This window comes from Rutilus rutilus (assembly GCF_951802725.1).
Source record: "Rutilus rutilus genome assembly, chromosome: 13".
In the NCBI taxonomy this organism is placed as follows: Eukaryota; Metazoa; Chordata; class Actinopteri; order Cypriniformes; family Leuciscidae; genus Rutilus; species Rutilus rutilus.
Genome location: NC_140218.1, coordinates 36,349,019 through 36,368,717, shown reverse-complemented (window position 1 = coordinate 36,368,717; position 19,699 = coordinate 36,349,019). Strand labels below are relative to the sequence as shown.

The 19,699-nt window shown below is 38.5% G+C and overlaps 1 protein-coding gene across 1 annotated transcript; it reads right to left on the bottom strand.

Moving 5' to 3' along the window:
- Nucleotides 1–2,801: 2,801 nt before the first annotated feature.
- On the bottom strand, nucleotides 2,802–17,133 carry srsf6a (serine and arginine rich splicing factor 6a). Its single transcript, XM_084429127.1, has 6 exons — nucleotides 16,868–17,133; nucleotides 14,150–14,400; nucleotides 7,768–7,883; nucleotides 5,975–6,177; nucleotides 3,776–3,853; nucleotides 2,802–3,680 (listed from the first exon to the last, which is right to left on the bottom strand). Exons 1-6 carry the CDS (start codon nucleotides 16,972–16,974, stop codon nucleotides 3,221–3,223), a joined length of 1,215 nt encoding a protein of 404 aa, XP_084285253.1. The 5' UTR covers nucleotides 16,975–17,133; the 3' UTR covers nucleotides 2,802–3,220.
- Between the last annotated feature and the right edge of the window lie 2,566 nt (nucleotides 17,134–19,699).

The window sequence follows — 19,699 nt, the reverse complement described above, 5'->3', positions numbered from 1 at the left end:
AATCTGTGGGGACATTTTCTTTAGTTCATAAACGTTTATTTTAAGCCATGAGGAGATGAAGTGGCTTCCAAACATCTGGGACAGGTGTCTATAGTGTGCCAGAATTCGGTAGCTTAAAGCCCCCCTGATTATACTCTATGGTCAAGTTGTCAATATTTATTCTGGGTGTTTTACCATGCTATGTAAAAGGTCTGATCAAACCACTGAGGGAGGAAAAAAAATAGGGTTGAATATGGATCGAGAGATTGAAAAATATTTAGGAATTTTGGCACAATCCTGTGCTTTCCATTCTGTGACAGGTGAGGTAAAAAAATAAAGATGGAGTCTGAAAGTTGCATTAGATGGTCAGTTTGTGTGTAAATGTTCACTTTTGACCCAAAAACTTTTTTGACCATTTTTGGTGTCATTTCTAGCGAGATATTCCTATAGTAGTAATTATATATTTGCTTAGTTTTCACCAAACCTCTTTCTGTTTTGCTGTAGATCATTAAACCGTTACGCTGCCTCAGAAGTCTGTCTGTCAGTCAGTTGCCATTGTACCGATATAATCAATGTTATTCGCTTCATCTGTCAGTGGTTTTAATGTTGTGGCTTATCAGTGTATATTAAATATTTTCATATATATATATATATATATATATATATATATATTATATCCAGCTAATTTCCCCTTTTCAAGGTATTCTCAAGCTAAATGTTTGTAAATTCTTCATATTAATCATAATTGTCCGTCCATCCTCAGCTGCACAAGCAATTCTTTTTTTTTTTTTTTATCAAACGGTCTCAAATCAGGCCTAAACGGTCAAAATACACACAAAAAATGCCTGGCTTAGTGAGTGTTCACTTAAACAGTAGGTTTTGTCTTTACCCTCATGTTGTGTTTGAGCCATTTTGACCCGGAGGGGATTTTCTTTTCCCCGAAAATGCTAGTTAACATTATCGCATTGGACTAAAACTACTGACTTTACTCACCCAGGGTATAACTACTTCCCCCAAAATTTGAGAATCACAAATGACCAGCCTACAAAAAACTGCTAATAAATCTCTCATTATTATCACCAAATATTGGATTCAATCTTTTTGCCAACTTGATTTCTTTCGGTTAGCACAGTTTTGGACAGATTGATCGTAGGCCTCACTGATCTGAGCTCATGCACCTCCGTTTTTGAGTGAAAAAAAAGCATTATTTGAGGATAAATCTGTCAATATACAACAAAATATGGAAAAATGTGCAGTTTATCACACTAGCGGACTTTAATGTTTAACCAGGAAAGTTGTTTTGAAATGCTTTTATCTTTTACAAAATGGAACAAAGTCACACTTTTCAGTCAAAAATGACCGGCCTACAAAAACTAGCCTATAAATCTCTTGTTATGGTATTACCACCAAATATCAAATTTAATCTTTTTGCCATCTTGTTCTCTTTCAATTAGGTTTTGTATTTATTTTTTAAACTGACTGATTGATCTGAGCTTATATTGCTCAAAAATGACCATCCATTGAAAATCAAAAATAAGATCAAAAATAAGAGAAACATTAAATGTTCAGGAGCATGTTCATCATGTTCACGTTCATCATGTTCACATACAATATATACATGTGTGCTTACAAAGATAAAGGCCTCGGACCTGTGCATGTGTGGATACAGCCACACTCGTGCTCACACACATTCATGAACACAAACTATTTTGAATATTACAGGCTTTCTTTTTCACAGAGATGAACTTTATACTCGGATCAGATCAATGAGGCCTACGATCAATAAACAGTTTTTGAAAATGTTAAAGGCCCCAAAAGCCCCTGAAACCTTGAACAAAAATACTAATCCTTAGAAAAACATTAGGCCTGCTCACCTTCCAGGGCTTGGGCCCTAAATATGAGAAACAAGTTTGCAATAACACGCATTACGGACTGTCGTACAGCTAAATTACCTGGAAGCGGATGAGGCCAGAAGTCTCGACACAAGGTACTAATGTCTAACTACTAACCATTTTAAATACTTTTTGTTTTTTAAAGCTTCCCTGATAAATAATGAGCAGGAAACTAAATAGCAAAAACTAAATGTTTTCCAAATAATATTTTAGACATTTGACATTTTAGAAGCCGCACCATTTTCATTTTATTGTAGACTTTTTTTTTTATTATTATTATAATTTTTTTTATTGTATTAACCATTCACTTGTCTTCAGTAAATAAGGACTTTTTTTAAAATAAAATTTCCATTTGTCAGATATTCTATTGTGGTATTGATGTGGTATTGAGAATTGTGAAATTTTGCTGCTGATATCTAATATTTTGATATTTTCGTTCTCATGCACTGCTTTGCAAAGCTGAACAGCCAATCAGATCGACTGGATTAGGGACCGACTAGTGCACCACTAACTCTAGACAGACGGAGCTCAGGCTTCAGCAGTGAAGAGGGGTCACCAGCCGCCATGATCTACTCTAACACCAGGAGTCTTCACTGCAGACGGTGAACACCTGAGGGCCGTTCACAACAAGAAGTAGAACTATAACTACATTAGACTCCACACCAATGATGTCTCTTATAAGTGACAGTTTTGTCATATTTTGCTTTAAAGACTTGAGTTTTTTAAAGCTTAATGCTGGATTCTGATTGGCTGTCAATGTTTTTATCATTCATCAGCTGGGAAAAACAAATCTGGAATGATTGCAATGATATTGTTCATCTGTGTCATTATCATTGTAGTTGTGGACTTCCCTATTCACCAATTAAAATGCCCTTCACACTGAGTTTTGGTAAAAAACGGCATAAAAAAAAAAACCCACCAACAGTGAAATAGATTGTAAATTTTAATAAAACAAAATCAGACAGTTTTCAATTAATTAAATGAAGAAAAGGAAACCTTGACTTTTCAGATAATAGTTAGCACTTCCTAAGCCACAGGACGCAGCGGCCCGTCGTTCCACTGCCGAGAGAGAGGCCTTTCCCAGACACGGCACAGAGGATCATGGTTTATAAAAAGATTGACATGCAGCACACTAAATTAAATCAATTAATTATTCTCATGCCATTGGTACGTATATAAAATATCGAAGTTATGATTCACTCTGTTGAAGATGGGTAAGTTAAAACTAATGCAATAACTTGGACCTGGATCCCATCATTACCATTAGAAAACTATCCCGGAAAACTGAACTCCTAAAGAGGAGAGAGAAAAAAAAAAAAAAAGAAAAAAAATTCAGACGGCACTTAAAACTAGTCTTGGGACTTGGATCTGGAGCGGGATCGGGATCGGGATCGGGATTTGGAGCGCGAGCCAGACTTTGAGCGGGAGCGTGAATGCCTGTCTGGAGACTTCCCAGCCTGAGGTGTTGGAGAGCGGGAAGCAGACTTGGACTTGGACTTGGGACGCCCCCCATCGCCATTCTCCACAGGAGAAGCAGATCTGCTCCGGGACTTCTTGCTGACCGGCTTCTCCTGGGACCGCCCACGATCCGACTTCACTTTAGAAGTGCTCTTAGACCGGGACTTGCGCTCGTCTGAGTGGGAGCGAGACTTGCGACTGGTTGATCGACTGCGGGATTTGTGCGTGCGGGAGCGAGAACGAGATTTACGGTTGCGTGAGCGAGACTTGCTCGACGGAGACTTGGAGCGAGACTTGTGTCCTGACTTGGAACGGGACCTGGAGCGGGAGCGGCGTCGGCGAGAGCGAGACCTACAAAAGACAATCAGAAGCTGAAGGGAAAGGGAAAGGGAAAGGAAAACCAAACAACTACTCACATTCAAATCAATGTCATTATCTATTCCTACCTTGAGCGAGATCTCGAGTTGCTCCGAGAACGGCTGCTACGCCGACTCCTACTACGAGAACGACGCCGGCTACGAGACCTGCGGGAAAAAGAAAAGAATAGTTTAACACACTCCTATCCCAGCATTATATGCAGAGTCAACTGTAAGTGTAAATACTGCGGCTCTTATCTTAGCAGCATTCAGTATGAGGCAGGACTGTTTGTCCAGTGAATATAAGATGGGAGAGAAAAAAGCCATTAAAAAGGAAGTCGTCGTATGTGTACATTAGACCAGTGTGTTAAAGTGAGAGCGGCCTGATATACAGTACAGGTCAAAAGTTTGGAAACATTACTATTTTTAATGTTTTTGAAAGAAGTTTCTTCTGCTCATCAAGCCTGCATTTATTTGATCAAAAATACAGAAAAGTAATATTGTGATATTATTACAATTTAAAATAATTGGTTTTCAATTTATAACAAACGATCATTTATTTCTGTGATGCAAAGCTGAATTTTCAGCATCATTACTCCAGTCTATCACATGATCCTTTAGAAATCACTCTAATATGAGGATTCATTATCAAAGTTGGAAACAGTTTCTGCTGCTTAATATGTTTTCATAACCTGTGATACTTTTTTAGGATACTTTGAGTAAAAAGTATTAAAAAAAAAGCATTTTTTTTCTAAATAAATCTTTTGTAACAACAATATACACTACAGGGCAGTAATAAAAAAAAAAAAAAAAAAAATCAATACTTTTATTCAGCATGGATGTGTTTAATTGATAAAAAAAGTGATAGTAAAGAAGATTTATATTAGAAAATATTTTTTTATTTTGAATAAATGCAGTTCTTTTAACCTTTTATTCATCAAATATATTAGGCAGCAGAACTGTGTCCAACACTCTGAATATTAGAATGATTTCTAAAGGATCATGTGATAGACTGGATGTCACATGTGACACTGAAGACTGGAGTAATGATGCTGAAAATTCAGCTTTGATCACAGGAATAAATTATTTTGTAAAGTATATTCAAATAGAAAACTATTTTAAGTTGTAATAATATTTCACAATATTACTGTTTTTTTTTTTTCTGTATTTTTGATCAAATAAACGCAGCCGTGATAAGCATTAGAGACTTTTCAAAAATATAAAAAAAAATCGTAATGTTTCCAAACTTTTGACCTGTACTGTACAGTACCTGCTGCTGTCTACGCTGTTAATGTGAATCAAACAACAAAAGAGAAACACATGATCACTCACTGCTCTTGACCTTGAATGTACTTGAATGCTCCGGCGAGGAGTCAAACATGGCGGACTGTGTGCAGCTCAATCAGGGGAGGAGCTATGCTAATAGGGCTGTGTGGGCGGGGCCTGTTCTACCGTGACATCACAACACATGCATTCCTGAATGTCTCATTTAGAGACACTTTCTGATTTATGGGGAACATTACAAACGGAGTGAATGGATTTGTATCATAATAGGGTGGTTGTGTACGCACTGCGGATACACTTATGTCCAACAAGTGAACTTTGCAAAATAGGTCAACTTTAAAGTAATAACCAGCAATAAATGATGGCCCAAGCTAGAACCTTGTGGTACACCAGAGGTGAAAAGTGCCCAGTAGGGGTGTCACAATATATCGCAATACAAAAATGCAACAATATGTATCGTGGAGAGTGACAGTATGTATTGTGTATAGTTAAAAAATTTAGTTTTAGTGTCAGTACTACATTATACATTATATTCAACATTTATATACGGTTGTGTAATGATGAAATGGGGGAATATTTGTGGGTCCTGATAATGTCAAATGTTACCAGTAAAAAGTGGCCTACATTATTTTAAATATATCTAGTCAGTGACAGATTATCTAAAATAATCCTGTATTTTCAGCTTCAGAATCATATTGTTATTCTGGTGTCTCTATTGTCCTGAGCTTTGGGTTTCCAAGATCAAGTCCAAGCCTGTTCATTTACAGCCACAAAATGTTGTATTTTAAATCAACATTTTTTGTTAAACTTTTATCATACGTCTTGGAGTATCGCAATAATATGGTATTGTGGGTTCAGTATCGTGCTGATGTATCGAACCGTGACATGAGGGTATCGTTTCACTCCTAGTGCCCAGCAAGATGATTTCCCAATCCTAGCAAAGCTTTAAAGTGTCTTGAATATTAAAAATCAAATAATTGGTGGTTAAACTTGATTAGCACTCACCGAGAGCGGCTCCCGGAGTATGAGCGCCGACGCCGCGGCTTGTCTTCAACCAGACGAATCTTCCTGCCGTTGATGTCCGTTCCATCCAGCTTGTCCAGCGCTCTCTGCATGTCCGAGATGGAGCGAAACTCAATGACTCCCTCGTTGGCGCGCTCCTTGTGTGCGTCTGCATAGGTCACCTCACCCGCCTGGCGCATGAAGTCCTGCAAAGGGAACACAACCTTCACCTCTGTGCACAACATAGCTTGTGACTGCAAAAGTACATGCTTGACTATGAAAAATCTGTGTTCTTCAATCTATGTCGGGTATTTTCATAAGGATAATGTATATTTATAATGCAATGCCAATCGACGTAGTCATGACCACAGTACAGAATACTATAAGATAAATTAAAGGTCCCATTGCATGGATTATTTTATTATTTTAGAATGTTTCCTGGTGTGCCCTTATAATGTTAGTATGTTTTTTTAGATCAAAACTTGTTATAATTTAGAAATAAAAGGCATATTTCCTAGCCTGATTTTAGCCTCTGATTTGAAGGCTGCTGTAAGACTTCAGTGTAAACGCCCACTGCTGTGATTGGCTGACATGCTTGCATATGAAATATCTAGCATTACATGTGGAACTCTCTCGTGGAACTTTTACTATTACAGCTATTGTACGTTTTTACTATTACAGCTATCGGGATTAACGAATCGTGAGAAGTTTAAGTATTTAGATCTATTACCATCACATAAAAGGTTGCAGTGATGAGCACTGAGCAGATGACAGCCTTTTGATCACGTGAATGAAGATCTTATCATTGCAACGCAGTTTCTGCAGTCTCACTAATGATTTCACCAATGCAAACATGAGGTAAGTACAGTAAGAGCTTCGTTGTGCAGCGTAACAGCGTCATTGATTTCATAACGAGTTTTGGCAAGTGTCCAGATAAACTTGCGCTGTGTGATTGACAGCTTGGGCGATTGGAAAGGGATTGTTCTTTTATCACTTTCTGTATGTATGTATGTATGTATGTATGTATGTATGTATGTATGTATGTATGTATGTATGTATGTATGTATGTATATATATATATATTCATCCTACTAAGAGAAACGATGTGAAGTTGATCGTTTAGTCACTGGCTTGATTTACTGATGCATAAACAGTATTGAACGATCTTTGACGAGAGAAAGATTATCGGTCTGAACTTGAACAATTACTCACCAGAAATTGACATAACCCACTGGTTCTTCAGAGGCTCGGATGAAGGAGCTAAAAAAAAAATACTTTTGTGTTCATTTGTACATCTAAACACTGAGCAACTGCCATGCTTCACTCGTTTGCAAGCCATGATGTCTCTCGAGGAAAAACCAATATCGCGCTCGCGCAGATCATTTTCTCATGGGCGGGCCAAGGCAAAGAAGAGAAAGGGGAGGTGACCTTCCCCCTTATGACGACATAAAGGGAAGATTTCTAGATTCGCCCGTCTGAGCTTTCATTTTCTCAAAAATACCCAGGGCTTGGTTTACACCTATCGAAACGTATAGCCACTGGGGGACCATAGGCAGGCTAGGGGAAACCTCATATTAAGGTTAAAAAAACCTCAAAGTGAAATTTTCATGCAATGGGACCTTTAATTTCTGCCTCATTCTGTAATATGATGCCACATCAGATCACAGAAGCAAGTTATTTCAAACCGGTTGCCATTAAGTGTAATTGATCCCTTTGTATGCAATGGTGTGAGAATCGAAAAAATGCGAACAGGAATGCGGTCAGCATTAATGCGTGTATATCTTCACCAGCGTTACCTTAAGGTCTTGCCAACTGCAGCGACTGGAGAGATTCTCCACAATGAGCCGGTGCTCGGTGCGAACAGGAGGACCGTACTTGTCCCTACCGGTGCGACTCCTGCTGCTGTAACCACCTACAGGAGAAAAGGGAAGGGGACATCCTTTTATGACAGAGAAATCAAGGAAAGATGGACGCCACTGAATTAACATTAGAACCTATGAGAGGATACAAGTCATATTTGCCCTCTGTTGCTTATTGCCAACCTGTTCAGACTCAAGAGCAGTTTGTTGCCTCCCAGAAAAGGCTTTACTATTTGGATAAGAGAGAAGCTGATAAGACTGACAACAAGACAATCGTTCCCAGGTCGTTCAGGGCAAAAATGATAATTTTGATAGGCAGCATGATACATTTAAATGTCTAATAATTAGGCTCACAAATCCTCGCATGAACATCTTGCCCGTACAATGTCTCCATTTCAGGTATTTCTATTACATTTTGGCTAGAGGCTTTCCATATGGACAACATAGCAATAACTAGTGGCATTCCTCACCATCACCCCTGGTCTATTGGCAAAAGGCTGCTGTCATCTTGGCTTCCGGTTAGGTCAGCCAAAGCATCAAGGGGCAAAGGTCACACACACATTGTAAGGTGAAGAGGCCAAGGCCAAACCGGTCAGGTAGTCATCTTAGCCACAACGACACTTGGACTCAGCCTCAGCCCCCACTGGACTCTTTCAAATTGAAACATCAAGGACTTTGTTATTGTGGAAATCAAATTGGAAATCAAATTAAACTTTAACATGGACGTTGATGGTTACTTTCCACTGGGCTAGAACACAAGCTTAAAAAAGGCAAGAAGAAAGAATAAATGGTATATGGGGGGAAAACACACCATTGTATAAAGCAGTGCTTCTCAAGCCTGTCCCACATCACATTTATGGATGTGTCCCCTAATCGAACACACCTGACTCCAATCACCAGCTCATTAGTAGAGACTGCAAGACTTGAACTGGGTGCGTACGATGAGGGAGGCAGTGGGGGGGGGACTGAAGATGAGGCTTGAGAAGCACTGGTGTAAAACACCCTCTAATAAAATAAAAAGTGTAACATGTTTTATATAACAAGTATCTGAACTAGGGGTGTAACGATACCCTCATGTCACGATTCTGAACTCATGATACGATATTATTGCAATACTAAATTTGGTATTACATTGGGTGTGTAAATGAATAGGCTTGGACTTGGTGCCTATTTCAGACGAATGTGCTTGCACTCTTTCACTGGCTAGATATATTTAAAATAATGTAGGCCACTTTTACTGGTAACAAGATATTTGGCTTTATCAGGACCCACAAATATTCCCTCACTGCATTATATTTAACATTATATAAAGTAGTGTAATACTGACACTAAAACTCTGAAAACTTGAATTTCTCACACAGTAATTTTTATTTTGGGTGAACTATACACAATACATACCGTCACGCTCCACGATACATGTTGCATTTTCGTATTGCGATATATTGTGACACGGTATATTGTTACACCCCTAATTTGAATAATTCAATCAAAGTACAGTCTTTGAGAAAGTACTGGCAATGACTTGCCCTGATATGAAAGGGCTAAAGATGACATTTCATTAGCATTACATCAACATGATAACGAGAACATATGGAATCAAGAAAGCTGTGTGAAGCTGGTTTGGGTTTCTTCACTAAAAGTTAGGGCTGGGTGGTATATCGAGTTCGTACGATATTTCAATATTTTTTTTTTATAAGCGATGTAGGATGAGGTTTATATTGATATACAGAGCGAACTGCTGCTGCTGCTGAAAGTGAATCATCAGATTTGTCCTAAAGACATGCTTTATATCAAAGGTTTCAAAACAACTTGTAATATATAGTTAACGTGTGTATAGTTTAACACTGCTTGCCCCGTCAGACGCTCTGACAGATACTTGCGGCTTTTAATATGTGATTTTGCAAATCATGCAAGGTCATGCAAATATTTCCATTTAGCTGTCAGGAGAGGACAAGCGAGTCGCCGCTCTCCATCACAGACTTCAGTGAGTGAGCGCCGCCAAACAGGCCATAGAAGATGAGCGGCATGATTATGACTAGAGATGTCAAGATGCCAAAAATAGTAGTCGATACCGATGCCACCAAAAGCACACGATACTCGATACTAGGGGTGTGACGAGACGCTTACTCCACGAGACGAGACGAGACACGAGATTGGGTTCACGAGAACGAGACAAGACGAGATTTTTACACAATTTTTAAGAAATCCTCAATGATGAAATATGAATGGAAAATAGTCTTTTATTCAACTGAAAATCACAAAATGCAAAACAATTTAGGTTCATTTTGAAATCAACTTGTAATGAATGTTATTTTACTTATATTTTAATGAATTCTATGCAGTAAAGGACATGCAAACACTGCAAAATGTTTTGCAATAAACTCTACTGTCTGGCTTCTCCCCTGTACGATTTCACATGAGAAATCTAACTCCTTTCCACAAATCGAACATAAAGAAAAATAAAACAGTATAAATAAAATAAATATAAATAACTGAAATAACACTTTAAATGCAAACAGTAAGTGTGTATCCATAATCAAAGTACTGCTCGCTCAAAACTACAAGTTCAAACAGAAACATTTTTTTTTTTTCAAGCATGAAAAAGAGATAAAATTAACTACACAGAACAGACTAAGATTTTGGTCATGTTCTTTTTCAAGAATATAAGCATGTCGACGATTTCTGGCAGCATTTGAGACCTTTGGGCAGTAGCTAACTAGGGCTGCACGATATGAGGAAAAGCTGCGATGTGCGATAACATTGTTTAATATTGCGATGTCGATATGTGAATGTTAGCTAACAGTTATACTGTTCCCATGTCTTAGTGCTTTAATAGGTTCTTTGCGCGATAGGTCAAATGTTTATTACCTGCCTGGTTTAGATTACACTATTTTAGCGCGATTTTGGCACGATCCGTTTCGTGGAGATTCGTAAAGGACAACGGGCGTCGGGACGCAAGATTCGATCGTTTTATTTCGAATAGTGTGTCATAGTGGGCGACAACCTACGCGTCTGCGATGCTCCAGGACATCATGACAGAAAGACTAGCATGTTTAACTTTAACGGTCCTCCACGACGGGTTGAGTGTGTGCGAGAGTGAGTGTGCGTGAGTGAGTGAGAGTGCGAGCAACAGTGAGTGTGCGTGTGTGCGCTCGCCAGTGAGCGTGTGTGTGTGTGTTCGCGCGCGAGTGAGTGAGCGAGGGACAGTGAGTGTGTGTGTGCGCGCGGAGTGTGTGTGTGATTGGCTCGGCACACAAATGATTTAAAAGTGGCAGGGGCATCTTCAATAGGCTACTAATTTCATCCTCACGCTCCATCACACTGACATCACAACAACTCACGAGACAAAGTTTTACCTCGACGAGAAATCTCGTCGCGTTTTAATCTCGCGAGATCTCGTAACACGAGATCTCGTCACACCCCTACTCGATACCACGGTAAAACAAAAAAAAGGGAAAAAACTAACACTTATACATTGACTTTAAGGGGGGCATTTTTATACGCTTTAAAAAAGAAATTAAAATTCTCTCACAAAAATGTTTGCTCACCCAATGCACTTGTTTTTATGAGGTCAGTAATAGAACATGATTAAACGCATGCAGACTAATATAATTACTAACCTCAGATGAGAATGCGTTACTCGTTAGGGATAATGTACTCTGAGAATAACCCCGACAGGGTGATGAGGCTCCTGACGTGAAGCGGAGGGCATGAGGGGCCTGAAGGGAGTTATTCTGAGATAACAACCGGCTGGATGTACATTATCCCGCTTATTACACGGCTACTTGCCACATAAGTGAATCATTACACCGTGTCCTAATTACACGCGATAAAAGGCATCTTTCCATGTCAATCAGAGTGTTTGTCCTAACCAGGCGCGACGGCGACAAGCGACGATTCTAATTTAGAAACGGTTTCTATTTTTCTGCGACGTCGCGCTGGAACAACAAACACAAAGTGTGGCGATGATTATCATCAGGTGCTGTTTATGTGCTTTATTTAATGTTAAAAGCGTGTAATGTGACTTTGAATTTGATTATGTAGCTACTTATCCATTTTCTTGCGAGTGCCGTCAAAATTACTCTAGTGTTGTGCACTTGCCGCGAGACTCCGCCCACACGCTGTTCTGATTGGCTGTGATTTTTGATCGAAGTTGTGGCGTCTCACAGTCGCGTCGCGTCTAGTGCGGACACGGTGTTAGACATGAAATGTTGATCTTTAGAGATTAAATATTTTATTAGGTCTTTAAACGCAAAGCTTCCGCGGAGAGAGCAGTTGCAGCGGCGAGTTCAAACTAGACGGACCATTAAGGGATACGGTATACAGTCACACCACTTATTACACAGCATTTCACCACATAAATAATTATGAGGATAAGATATAATGATTTTAAATTAAACTTTTAAAATCGTACCTTTTTGTATCTCAATCAAATAGTGTACAAAACAATAGTCACAAAATGGCCGCCGCTGCGTTTGAATGAAACGAGAGAGTAGGCCTGTCGCGATAGTCGATAAGTCAATTAATCGCACGAAAAAAAAAAATGAGCTCGATCATTTTTCCGGCCGCGATAATATTATTTGCATGCTTGTTTGTTTTCCTCGTCTCTCTCTCTCTCTCTACCAAAGAGACTGGATGACCACTCTCGCTCGGTTCTTTAGCGTATAGGAGGAGTGAACCCATTGTCAGTTGCATGGTCTTTGTGTGGGGAGGCGGCGCCGTGGCGCTTGTCAGTCACATGGTCTTTGTGTGGGAAAGCGCCGGCGGGACTGTTTGCGGCGACTGCCGGGAGAGAGAGAAGACGCTAGTTGTGAGTTGCGACAGCGAGCCCGATCACAAGAAAATGCGTATCTATACCACGAATGTTATTTCTCGTGCCATTTATACGCCAAAAATAGTTTTTGCGTGCATATGATACGCTCTTTATGGCGTGTAATACGCACGCACTCCTCACCCCTAATCCTAACCAAGTATTTTCAGTGCGTATCATACACACGAAATAAAGTGCGTCTCCGTCTTCCCGACAGTACACAATCACTTGACAAAGTGACACGAGGACAAAGTAACAGGAGTAACAGTGCAAAATTGTGCGATATGGCTTGTTGAGGCTTTTTTAAATTTGTTTATAAAGGTCCTAACTGTCAGTTTTGCCTGTTATGGAATGTATCACTATTTATGCCTAATGTCTAAAGCCTAATGTTTAATATTTTTTGAAGTGCAATTTTGTTTACATCCATTTTATTTATTAACAGACATTTATTTTGTTAACAGACACTAAGAGTCCATTGCTTTCATTGTTGTTTGTTATGTTCATTTTTTGGGATATTTAAAATGTTTTCCGTTTTCAATGTTTACTATTCTTTAGAAATAAAAGTTTATAGATCGTTGAAAAGGTGTACCTGCATTATTATGCCATTATAATTATATTAAATGAAAATGGTCTCAGAACGACAATATTATCGTTTATTGCGATAATTTCTTGGACAATTTATCGTCCAGCAAAATTTGTTATCGTGACAGGCCTACGAGAGAGCGAGTCCACGATACTGGGTGGCATAATTAAATAACTGTACACAAAATATTGTTCATATTTTATTGGCTCACCAAACACAAAACTTCCACGAAGAAAAAACGTTCCTAGCGAGCGTATAGTATAGCGCTGCTGACTTCAGTGACCCGGATGAGCCTGCGTTTTCTGTTTTGAGCGGTTGTTATCTGGGAATAACACACCGCTGGATGGCGCCATTGACCAATCAGAGTCCACAGAGCCGTGTAATAATTACCAGTTAACATTTAGTCTGTGCTTTGGTTTTATTTAGTTTAATTTTTAATTTTGTGATTCTAATTTCTGCTTTAAAACACTTTTTTTATTGTAATGTTACAATAGAATGTAACGTGATTTTAGCCCTTTTTTTGTGCACATAGCATAGCTAGTTGCGTTCACTATATTTGTTTTCATAGCCTTCAATGTGAACATTGTTTGTAGGGCAACATTGGGCAAGATGTGAAATAACGTGAAAGATATGATTTGTTTGGCCATATCGCCCAGCCCTACTAAAAAACGTAAAGAAAGGAGGGGAAAGAAAACATTAGCTTAATAATAGCAGTTGATATTGACAGCATGATGTTTGATATAAATGCAAATACAGAAATTAGTAATTGCTTGTTAAATTAAAAAATTACATGCAAGCAAGTTTTCTGATATATTCTTGCTTAATGCTTACACTTAACATCCTCTTAGAAGCATCTGGTTTCCAGAAATGTAAAACCAAGCACTCTCTGCAATAAGACACAACATAACTGATGTTATTGTACTTACTGCTGCGTCCTTCTCCTCTACCTCCTCCTCCTCCTCCTCCACCACTGCCGCCACCGCCACCATAATAACCCCCGCCGCCGCCGCCACCTCCGCCGCCGCCTCCTCCTCCACCTCCACCATAGCTGTCGCGGTCTCGGCGAGGACCTCTGGCGTGCTCCACCATGACCCGCTCTCCACACAGCTCTTTACCGTTCAGCTCATAGACGGCATCATCTGCATCACGGGTGTCTTCAAACTCTACAAAGCCATACCTATGAAGACAGACCTGATTAGGCCCAAGGCTAACAAGCAATGCATGACCGATCGTTTCACTAGATAAGACCCTATTCCTCAGCTGGGATCGTGCAGAGCCCTTAGAAACTGTATTGATTTGGACTTCAACATCTTGGTTGCCATTGAAGTCCATTGTGTGGAGAAAAACCCTGAAATGTTTCCTCAAAAAACTTCATTTCTTTTCCACTGAAGAAAGAAAGACATGAACATCTTGGGTAAATTGTCAGGAAATGTTCATTTTGAGGTGAACTAATCCTTTAACATAAGGCCTACGTGTTTAAATGTTTTGCCACTTGCTTGAGCAACTTAACATAAATCTATATAGAAGTAATGCATTGAATACGTTTTTTAAGTGCATCGAGTTTAAATGTGAATACGTCTGTGAAAGAGACCTATAACTACTGTGTACAGATAGAATCGCAATGTTGAAACTTTTTGTATATTTTATAAAAGACGCTGATAATAAAAATAGTGATTTGAAATAATAATAAAAAAAGTTATTTTAGTTAAGTTAAATATAAATTAAATCTCTTTGACTTATTTTAATCTGTAAAAGAAAACGAGCCTAATAATTCTGCACACCTGAATATAAGGCGTTTTTCATTTCCAGCCTTCATGAACAATTAAATATCACTTATAAATGATTAAATACAAAATTAATAGTTGTTAAGATTAATGTGGTTTGGAACTGGTAATATGTGCCTAGAAAAAAAATATCATCAGAAAATCAATGCGGCAAATAATTCTGCACGCACTGTACATGTCTGTGATTGGCCATCGTGCTCACGTGCTCAACATACATGTCTGTGATTGGCCATTGTTTTCACATGCTCAACATAGATGTCTGTGATTGGCCATTGTGTTCACGTGCTCAACATATAGGCTATGTCTGTGATTGGCCATTGCGTTCACACGCTCAACATAGATGTCTGTGACTGGCCATTGCGTTCACACGCTCAACATAGATGTCTGTGACTGGCCATTGCGTTCACCCGCTCAACATAGATGTCTGTGATTGGCCGCTGTGTTCACGCAATGTTCATCCAATCATCACACCACAAATATGCAGACAAGGACGTAAACCCAGGGTTTAGGAATGCATAGTGTGAAACGCCAGCTAATGAACACCCAGGATTAATTGTTAACTCTGGGTTAATTACGAGCAGTGTGAAACATGAAGCAGGATTGTTAACCCAGGGTTTACAATGACCCAGGGTTAACCATTTCACGTGTGAAAAGCCCTCCTGAATGCTGTTGAACCCAATGGAGAATAATCACCATCTTGATCAAGTCTAATTCATTAACCCCTGTATTCACAAAGCTTAAGCCTAGTCGCAGGCTAAAATACATGTTTGAGCCGTTTTAACAAAGCAGCTTGCACTGGCATATCTTAAAATATGTCAGTGCCATAGTTTTGTCTCAAGATGCACAGCAGTTAGGCTATGTTTTTTAAAGGCACGTTTATAAAAGCTACTTAAAAGTCCTAATTGAACTAAGGCCTAATCCTGACTTAATCTAGGCCTAAGCCGTATTTGGGAAAACAGGCCATAAATTAACTAAATTAACACTGAGTGCAAAAAATCTACTTTATTGCACAATCAATGTGTTTGACTGTAATTACAACCAGACCGACTATACAAAAAAAAGTAAAAAAAAAAAAGGGTTGATGTTGGCTTGAGAAAGCCTGGCTTAGAAAGTCTGAAGTAATTTAAAAATCTTAAAATTAAGGGTTCCAGATCAAAGTTTTTTTTTTATAAATTACAAGTTTAATGCCATGCAGTCTATCAAACAGACAGACTTAGCAGGTTTTCTGGGTGGTTGTTAGGATGTTATCAATTAGCTAGCATGTCCAAAACTAGTTGGTAGGCATTGCTAGAAAGATGGACAGCCAGAAAAGCGCTATATGAGGAAAATAGTCACCAAAAATTACCCGGAAGAAGATTAAATCAAATAACAATATACTGGCTCTCTCAAGAAACAAAACGTGTGTGTGTGTGTGTGTGTGTGAGAATGTTACACGCGGTGATAATGAGATACACAAACACAGCGCACCGTTCATTGACTGCATCTCTGGCGCTCATTTCACTCTGAGTCTAGGCCGAGAAAATGGAGGCGCTTGAAGCGTGTAAACGTGGCGAGACTATCAGCCCAATACTCTTGCGACACAAACATGTACAGCCAACACGAATATCGGTCTGTTTATTTGCAGTCACTGATAATGCGAAATTGTTTAATCAACGACTGCAAATAAACAAACTCATATTGGTAACATCAACTGGCCCTTCAGTTTAGTTCTCCTGTTATATGTAACAACTCAATGTTTAGACCTTGAACTTAACAGTTGCAGCTGGAAACCAACCATATAATTTGAACTATGGATTTATTTAATATCAGTGCACGCTGGATCTACCGTTACCTCCCTCGTGTCACGATGAATGAACTCACCCGTTTTTCAGATCCACCTCCAGGAGCTTCCCATAGCCACCGAAAAACCTCTGGATATCTTTTTCGCGGACATGATAACTCAACCTTCCGATATAAACTCGAGGCATGTTGATTTTGTTTGAGCTCAGCAACCGTAACACCGATTACCTCCAACAAATGAAAACAGCCACGACAGACTTTTGTCGTGATGTAAACCGGAAGCTCTTCGACCTGAAAGTGTGTGTTTTCAACTTAAAAGTCCTTTGCCAAAATGGCGTCTTTTTCCTGAGGCACGAAGTCAAATCAAAAGTTATTATATAGTATCCGGTGCTGAACCGCCAATATTTTCTTCACATTTAATAGCAGTATTCTGTACCTAGTTCAGGACAGACTGATAGATGCGATAGAACGATTGAATATATATATATATGTGTGTGTGTGTGTGTGTGTGTGTGTGTGTGTGTGTGTGTGTGTGTGTGTGTGTGTGTGTATTTTTAATAACAATAATAAAAGAAAAAATTATATTGAGCTAAAAAAACAAACAAACAAACAAACAAACAAACAAACAAACAAACAAACAACAACAACCTCTAAACATAGGCTAATTAACATCAATGGAACTCTTCTGTCAAATTGTTTTTTTAAGGAATGACTCCCTTAACCCATAGGTGCTGTTCCCAAAAAGCCCACAAAGGTAATATTAGCCTATGACATCAAAACAAATTCATTGTGCACATGCTTTTAATGAATACACTTTACACAGTCACATTATTTTGATTGTGGGGACTCAACTCAGCATGCTGTGAAAAAAAAAATGTACAGAGGAACAATAAGGACTTAATAAATCTCACAACAGATTTTTGTTTTCCTAACATTCTGTTTTGGTTATGGAAATGTTAAAATATCCAGTTTTATTCATGTTAAAGGAACGTTTTAAAAAAAAGGTTACTATGATGATCCTGAAACATTCTTAAAAACAAAAGAATGTCCGGCACACTATCAATATTTGCAAAAGTATCAAAATTGTTTTATTTGCCGCAACATTTCGGTCCAATGACCTTCATCAGGCATAGACAACAAACTATTCAAAGCACAATCATATATAAAATCAACTCATTGTGAAGATTCATCAATTATCAATCACAATCAGTGACTTAATGCATCATATTGTGTCTTCATCATCATCATATAAAAGGGGTTCATCAGGAATACAAGGGAAACTTAATTTTTATTAACAAAAAACATTCTAGGAACATTAACATTCCAAGAACATAAAATGTCCAGTTTCTTTAATGTGAATAGAATGTAATTTAAAGGTTAGTACAATGTTCCTGAAACATCACAGCAGAATCACTAACATTGTTTTAATCAAAAGTTGATTAAGAGGTTTAATTGTTGATAATGTTTTGTTAGAGTCTTGGTGATCAGTGTTTGCTTTGGGTTTAGTTGACCCTTGATTTTCTTAGTTTATTTCTCTTTCAGCAACTGCGGGTGTTTTCAGAAAATGATTCTGCATTGATGAATAAAGAGATGGATGAAGAGGCAGCTCCACATGTCTGTTTAATGGCAGTCAAATGACGGCATTAATGTGGTTTAAAAATCTGCTTTTTCTGTACTTTCATGACTGACTTCAAAAATCCTGGAGTCGAAGTATTAATGAAGGAAAAAGTAGTAAACAAATTCAGCCTTTGACACAACCTCTTTAATAGTTGAGACACACAGACATCAACACTCATCAAACAAACCTCATCAATGGTGACAATTAAAAAATATTCAAATACAAATAGTAAAAGAATTAAGCTGCATAAATTATTTGTGCCGCAATGCATGCTGGGAGCAATGAAGCAGTTTTGTATGCCGGCATGAAGCATGTCACCATTGTTGAATTTTATTTGCCGATTGTTGATGTCTGTGAGTGTATAATCGCACTGTAATTAATAAATTCCTGCTCACGTTTTCATTTTTCAGAAAATCTGATTTTCACAACAGTATTACATGGTCAGTAGCACATTAAACAAAACCACAGTATTTAAGTGAATTAATAACAAAACACCCTTTAGGTCAGTGATTAGACTTCAGATGAGATCAGTAACTCAGGGTTCAGGCACCGGCTGCCCCGTCTCATGCCTGGTACAAGCCTGCCAAAGCCATGCTCTAAATTTTAATATATCCTGCTCACTTTACAGCTTAAAATCCCCAAAACAAAACTTGTTCTAGAATGCTGAACACATTTACAATTTAATATTGATTCAGTTTATTAGAGGTCTATGTTTTAAATGAATATTTTGGTGGGACACTGAACCACCTGCCCTTACAGACGAGCTACGGGCTAATATACAGACCGTTTAATGAAGCTTAGACGCATCGTTAACGCATTTACACAACACAATGTTATTATATTTTAATTATATTGAAAATAGCTATTTAAAATGTTGGTAAAAATGTAATTATACTTTATATATGAAACTATAACCATCATTAGCTTGTGGCAAGTAAGTGCCTTAAAGGGAACTATTGACTGATTGATTCAACCGATTCGATTAAGATTCATTAAGGAACAAAGACTGTCTTAATGAATGGGTCCCTGAATCACTGACTCACCCGATTCTTTTAAAAATGCTGAAAGTTCTTCTTGTGTTGATCGGAGACGCAGCATAGTGTTTTAGCGTAGCGCGTCTGTGTTGTACGTCACCACGCAGGCTCACTATTGGGCGACGCTGGTCATGTGTGTGATACGTGGTGACGTGCACTACGCTTAAACACTACGTGAAAAGACTCGAGGCCCAGAGAGAAGGAAATGAAAAGTGGAATAAAGTCGTTATTTTTGTTTGTTTTTGCGCACAAAAAGTATTC

Excerpts from the sequence above, each read along its gene's own strand:
- srsf6a (XM_084429127.1), bottom strand. The coding sequence starts at position 16,974 with ATGCCTCGAGTTTATATCGGAAGGTTGAGTTATCATGTCCGCGAAAAA. Across the intron at positions 14,401-16,867 it reads GAGGTGGATCTGAAAAACGG|GTATGGCTTTGTAGAGTTTG; the intron begins GTGAGTTCATTC and ends CTGTCTTCATAG. Across the intron at positions 7,884-14,149 it reads TAGAGGAGAAGGACGCAGCA|GTGGTTACAGCAGCAGGAGT; the intron begins GTAAGTACAATA and ends TTTCTCCTGTAG.